This window comes from Triticum urartu, chromosome 5 (genome assembly GCF_003073215.2).
Source record: "Triticum urartu cultivar G1812 chromosome 5, Tu2.1, whole genome shotgun sequence".
Taxonomy (NCBI): domain Eukaryota; kingdom Viridiplantae; phylum Streptophyta; class Magnoliopsida; order Poales; family Poaceae; genus Triticum; species Triticum urartu.
In genome coordinates, this window is record NC_053026.1 from 262521628 (window position 1) to 262527699 (window position 6072).

Consider the following 6072-nt stretch of genomic DNA (forward strand, 5'->3'; position numbering starts at 1 on the left):
TTTTCCTATAAATCCAATAAAATTCACAATAAACAAAAATAAGTGTGCTGGACATAGTAAAATTATTTCCAGCCAAAACTAAGCTCGGTAAATAATTTTTATTTTGCTCATGCCTCATTTAGGCATTTGTAATTTCCCTAAAATAAGTATATAGGGTTTTATAAATAACCATAAATGTTTTTTTTGTTGTTGTGGATTGGTTTTGAGTTGCTTATCACGCTTGTGAGATCACAAATGGTTTTGAAATACCCAAATGCAATGGATCCTATTTAAAACATATCCAACACTATTATTTGGAGAAGTCATATTATGTCCACTCCTTTCTTTCATTACGATATTGGAAATTATTTTAAATAATCTCCCAAACTCAAATAAACTTCAAATTCGAAATAACATTATGTGAAATGAAATGGTTTTGTACACATATTATATGAAATCAAACGTGGTTCTATCATGTTTATATAAGGAGAAAAACTACTTTTTTGGAGAAGCAGAAAAACTACTAGTAGTACCTATCAGAGACCGAAAAGGAGTTAGAAAATAAACAGATAAAACATTCATACATAGGATGCAGTTATATGTCAGGAACATACTACAAGCAACCACAAATATATTACATAAAGTATGGCATGCAACCATCTATATTGTACAAAGTGGAAACATGAACTAGAACCACAAAAATATCAATGAGAATGAAAAGCCATGATGATATCATACAGATTTTTCCCCAGGAAGGTATCATGGAGAACTGCCATCGACATGGCCCTTCTTCTTATGAAACATGCCTGTGATGTTTGGCAACACAAAGCCCTTCCTCAACAGCATTCTGCTGTTCCTTTGATGCCCATCATTCTTCTCGGTGGGTTTTCCAGCAGGAGCCTTGTGTACAGATGAAAGTGTGGTTGCGTGTGCTTGCGCTTCTGCAGAAGACACGGACTCTGCAGCTTTCTTCTGTTCCTTTTCACGCCACCTCTTAAGCTCACCTTCTACAGCCTTCTTTGCTGCTTCAGCCATCTCCGCCCTCTTCAGTGCCTCCTCTGTTGCTAATTCCATGTCCTCCATCTCTCTCCGGGCAGTTTTCATTTTCTGTATTGCCTCATTCTCGCTGGCCCTAACAGCTTCCACTTGCGCCATGGCAGCAGCTACTTTCATCTCACTCAACTTCTCTGACTCCTTTAACTTACGGCTAAGAGATTCAAACTCCGCTTTTGAGATTGTGACCTTTCCTCCGGGTTCAGAAGTTGAAGCTTGAACAGCACTTGCTCTGTCTGATAGTTGCTTAATCTGATCAAGGGCCTTCGCTTCAGCTGCTTTTGCTTCTTCTGCTTCTTTCAAAGCTGATTGCAACCGTTCCTCCGCTTCTGTTAACGCAACACGTGCTGCTTCAGCTTCAATTCTTAACTCTGCTGCACTCTTCTGCATCATTTCAGCTTCTTGCAGGGCAGTTTTAGACTCACACGACAGCTGTTGAAGAGCTAGCATCAAGTCATCAGAAGCTGTTGCAGCTTCTGATTCAGCACAAACAGCTACCTCAAGCTCAGATTTGCATTTCTGAAGCTTGACATGTAGATCTGCAACAATGGATTCAGTATCTGTATCCTTCTCTTTGAGTTGACTGTGGTCCTGCTTTGCAGCTGCTAACTCCAGCTTCAGTGATTCTACTAAGTTCTGAAGTGTGCTTTCCTCTTCAGCTACTTTCTGCAACATTTCCTTCGCATCATCCAATTCTGTGGTGATAGCAGCAACAGTTTCTAAATCTAGAGCACGGGCATCTTCGATCTTTTTCTGCATTGATGAAATCTCAGAGTTGGTCTCATCTAGCTTTTCTTTAAGGGTTTTATAAGCAGCAGGATCAAATTCATTTCTCAAATATGACAATTTCTTCTCAGCTTCTTCCAAAGCCTGTTTATATGCATTCCTAGCAACATCCTTCTCATCAAGGACTTGCGACTCTTCTTCCTGTAATTGTTCTGTAGCTGCCTTCATGTGCATAAGCGATTCCTGAATTGCTTTAGACTCATTACGAAGTTGAGCAGCCTTTTCCTTGTTGGCTTCTATCGAGTGCAATGATTCCTCTTCCTTCTGGGCAGCAGACAGCCTCATATCTAATGAGGTTTCAAAATCCTTCTTGAGCTTCCTCAGCTCCTGTTTGGCTGCATCGAGGTCTGCCAGAGCAACCGCATACTGTTGCCTTGCACTGTCCAGTTCCTGCTTCAAGGGACTATCTTTTCGAACAGCTTCCTTCGGGTTGCCTCCTTCAAGCTGCTTGGTTCGAGTCTTTGTATCTTCCGTGGCTTGAATAGCCATCTCTTTGGATTTATTGATTGCATCCAGCTTAGTAGTTAGCTCATCAACAGTTTTTCTAGCTTTCTCCAACTCGGAGAGGGACTGTAGTCTGGCTGTTTCAGCATTACTCAGTTGTTCCCTGTATTTATTCAACTCTTTCTGGGCCAAATGAAGTTCGGTCTCCTTAGCTAACACCTTCTGCTGAAAGTATGTTTCAAAAAACAGAGTCAGAGTATATTCGGATAATCAGATACCAAATAGAGCCAGTGAACTGTGTTGCATGAATAATAAGGAAGAGATATGCCAATTATGCGATGTAATTGCATCAGTAATATGTGAACTGCAGAAGCCAGATATGTAGGGGCAAAGACAATACACTGTTCCTGACTGACAGTACAAGTAATATCAGAAGTCATGAAAAAGGCGAAGAGGTGAAATAACTGGAAAGAAGACCCAAGAAGTTTAGGCCAGGAAATGTAGAGCTAGTGGGCGGTTAAGCTGGTTGATTATTTGAAAATGTGATACAAATTTCCATCATGCAAATTATGTTCGACTATCTGCCTATATGTCACTTCTGCAAAATTAGTACAGTTGAGCAAAATTTCAATTGCAATTTCTAACAAGTCGTCTTTTTTTCCTCCATTCCCAAAGATTAAACAAAACAAAATAATGGAAAAATCAAACCAATTTAAAATATTAGTCCAGTAACTCCAGTTCCCACTGGTACTAATTACATAAAATGACACAATTCTCTGGCCAAAGATAAAGTTATCTACCATGAATATTAGGCTACTTGATATTCTACCAGGAACAAAACAAAGATGTTATCATGTGTGGCCGCTGCATTGCAAGGCAAGGTGGGTATGGTATGTTGATTGGTTGAAATATATGCATGTCAAGTCTGAAGGACTCGAACATCACCAAAGATTTAGCCATGGACAGGGGTGCGTGGAAGTTAGCTACTTGGTCCAGATATATTATGGCTTTCAACTCTAGCTTACCCCAACTTGTTTGGGACTGAAATGCGGTATTGTATTTTGGTTGGTTGAAATATCTGCATGTCATGTCTGAAGGACTGGAATATCACCAAAGATTTAGCCATGGGCAGGGTTTGTGGAACTTAACTATCTACATGCCAGAACCATGACTTGATTTTGGTATCTTATGGTTTTCAACTGTAGCTTACCCCAACTTGTTTGGGACTGAAAGGCTTTGCTGTTGTACATATGCGTAGGCAGATTGATCTGATAGGGAAATTGCAAATTTAAGGGTATCTTTGATCTCAAAGATTCCATAGAGGAATATGAAAACCATAATTGCAATGGCATGTCTTCCTGGGCCATAAAGGATTGGAAATCCTAGGGTTTGCACCAAAGGGTGTCTGATACACCGCAGGGAGAACGCAGAGTTCTTACAAGACATTTGTATGAATGGGAATTTTTGCATGGAACAGTACAAAGGGATCCTACGAATTACAATCAAAATTAAGTAGCCTAGATAGAAAAACATGGCATGGATTACAATTCATAGGGATCATCCTAAGACTCATAACACGAGGATGTAAATTTAAAAACAATCCACATTCTTAAAAAAAATCATTATTTCTATAAGGTAAGGGTGTCTGATACACCGTAGGGAGAACGCAGAGTTCTTACAAGACATTTGTATGAATGGGAATTTTTGCATGGAACAGTACAAAGGGATCCTACGAATTTCAATCAAAATTAAGTAGCCTAGATAGAAAAACATGACATGGATCACAATTCATAGGGATCATCTTAAGACTCATAACACGAGGATGTAAATTTAAAAACAATCCACATTCTTAAAAAAATCATTATTTCTATAAGGTAAAGGCTGACAATTTGAAATGGGAGGACACCCTCGCCGTCACCATCAATTAAAATAAATAAATGGAAAACATATGTAAGTGACAACATTGAGTGGGTACCAAATTACAGCATATATTACTCACTGAAACATGCTGTAAACTAAATTGACTAGAAAGGGGGTAAATTTCTCAACAACAAAATGCAGCATGGGAAATAATTAGACATTTCAGAGGAGATAAACAAGCAAGATCAGTACCAAAATAATCACGTATACTTTCAACAGATTAGAAACATCTAGAACTTCTCAGTGATGAAATTTATGACACAACATTTTGAGCTAGCAGTTTTCACAACACGCGATGCGTTTCTTTTTCAAAATTATACTTGTATAAGGATGTCAAGGGTTAAGCAGGTGTCCTCAGTATTCATGCTATGCGAGTGAATCATGGCAAACATGCATGTGCGCATGTTAAGTATTTGAACTTGCAAAGTAACTACCTCTGCCTGAGGAGCCTTTGGCTTTCTCGCAGCTGATTTGTCAGATGAAAACCTTACTTCACCAAATAAGCTCACTGCAGCTTTGACAGATTCAAAAGGAGCTCTTGTATCTATTTCTCCAACCTCCATTTTTTCTGCGTCAGTAGAAGGTGGGCGAACTTTTGTAGCCATATTTACTGTACTACTATATTATATGCAAGCTGCAATAGAAAAACAAGGAGTTACAGAAAAGCATTTGCAGGAAAGCTAATGGTACACAACTTTCTGCAATATATACTACTCCCTCCGTTCTTAAATATAAGTCTTTCTAGAGATTTCAATATGAACTACATACGGATGTATACAGACATACATATTTTAGAGTGTAGATTCATTCATTTTGCTCCGTATGTAGTCTATATTGGGATCTCCAGAAAGACTCATATTTAGGAACGGAGGGAGTAGAATGATCAATTTGATTAAGGAAACTACTAGGATGTGGTTATAGGACATGAAACAACAGTAATTATGTTCCAGCAACCTTTTTCAGGGGGAAAACGCATATTGAAGATTCATGGGATCGTATTATTAGAAAACACTACAGGTGATATTGATGTCCCATATGGTTGTTCGTAAACTGTTACAAATGCATGCATGACACTGTAATTTTTGTACAAAATAACATGGTAAAATGCCCTGCTGCTCCAAAATTTATGTTGCAGAGTCACAGCAGAGATGTGCATTCCGCATTTCTAATTCATTCTCCCCTGCAAACCCTTCCAACCCCCTTCAGGCCTAAAAGAGGCCGCAAATATGCCCCAAAATCCCCTTGAATAGTCACATAAGCACATCACAACGGGCGTAGCGTCTCTCAAAGGACAAGAGGGTTTCACCGAGCTTGAAAAGTGAGGAGAAAATAAGGAAATCAATCCAGACAACCAATTCTAGGGCTTAGCAGGAACAAAAAAAAAATGTCAGGCCGAAACGAACCAGTAGATGCGCAGAGAGAGGTGAGGCCCAAGCCGGTGGCAATCCAGAAAGCCGCTACGGCGGAGGGGGCAGAAAGGAAGGGCTGGGGTTGCCGGCCGGCGGCGGCGGAGGGGCTTGGGTGGCTTGTTGGGGTTGGGGTTAGGCGGTCCGATCGGTCCGAAAGGAACGTGCGGCTTGGTCGGAAAGAGCAAAAGTTGGTGGGGCGCACGTATTTTCCGGGCATCATAGCCAATTCAATCAATGGCAGTGGCGGGGCCCACGTTTTGTTGGGTTTGAGTCGAGCTCAAACAGGAGAGAGTATTTTTAGGACCTTTAGCAACCTAGCACGTACGCAAGCTGCCAACTCCTTCCCGGAGCGTGTGAGCCAAGCACGGGGGCGATGATTAAGGCGGGCACGTTGACGCACGGTCCAATTTGAGATGCCCCTTCCCGCATCGTGTCCATCGGATCGCATCTCGATCTGCTCTGGGGCAGTAAGATGGTGGCG

General features: G+C 40.7%; 1 protein-coding gene across 2 annotated transcripts; it reads right to left on the reverse strand.

The window, feature by feature from the left end:
- Window positions 1-533: 533 nt before the first annotated feature.
- LOC125508551 (WEB family protein At5g55860-like) lies at window positions 534-5812 on the reverse strand. 2 transcript variants are annotated; one of them, XM_048673287.1, is made up of 3 exons: window positions 5586-5812; window positions 4617-4816; window positions 534-2484 (listed from the first exon to the last, which is right to left on the reverse strand). In XM_048673287.1, exons 2-3 carry the CDS (start codon window positions 4785-4787, stop codon window positions 739-741), a joined length of 1917 nt encoding a protein of 638 aa, XP_048529244.1. In that variant the 5' UTR covers window positions 4788-4816; window positions 5586-5812; the 3' UTR covers window positions 534-738. The 2 variants fall into 2 exon arrangements, with proteins under 2 accessions (XP_048529244.1, XP_048529243.1); XM_048673286.1 differs by having other exon boundaries at window positions 534-2487.
- Window positions 5813-6072: the final 260 nt, after the last annotated feature.

Bases quoted from the DNA above. Each gene is read 5' to 3' on its own strand.
- LOC125508551 (XM_048673286.1), bottom strand. From the start codon at position 4,787: ATGGCTACAAAAGTTCGCCCACCTTCTACTGACGCAGAAAAAATGGAG. The intron at 2,488-4,616 runs GTAGTTACTTTG...ACATACTTTCAG, and splicing joins CAAAGGCTCCTCAGGCAGAG to CAGAAGGTGTTAGCTAAGGA.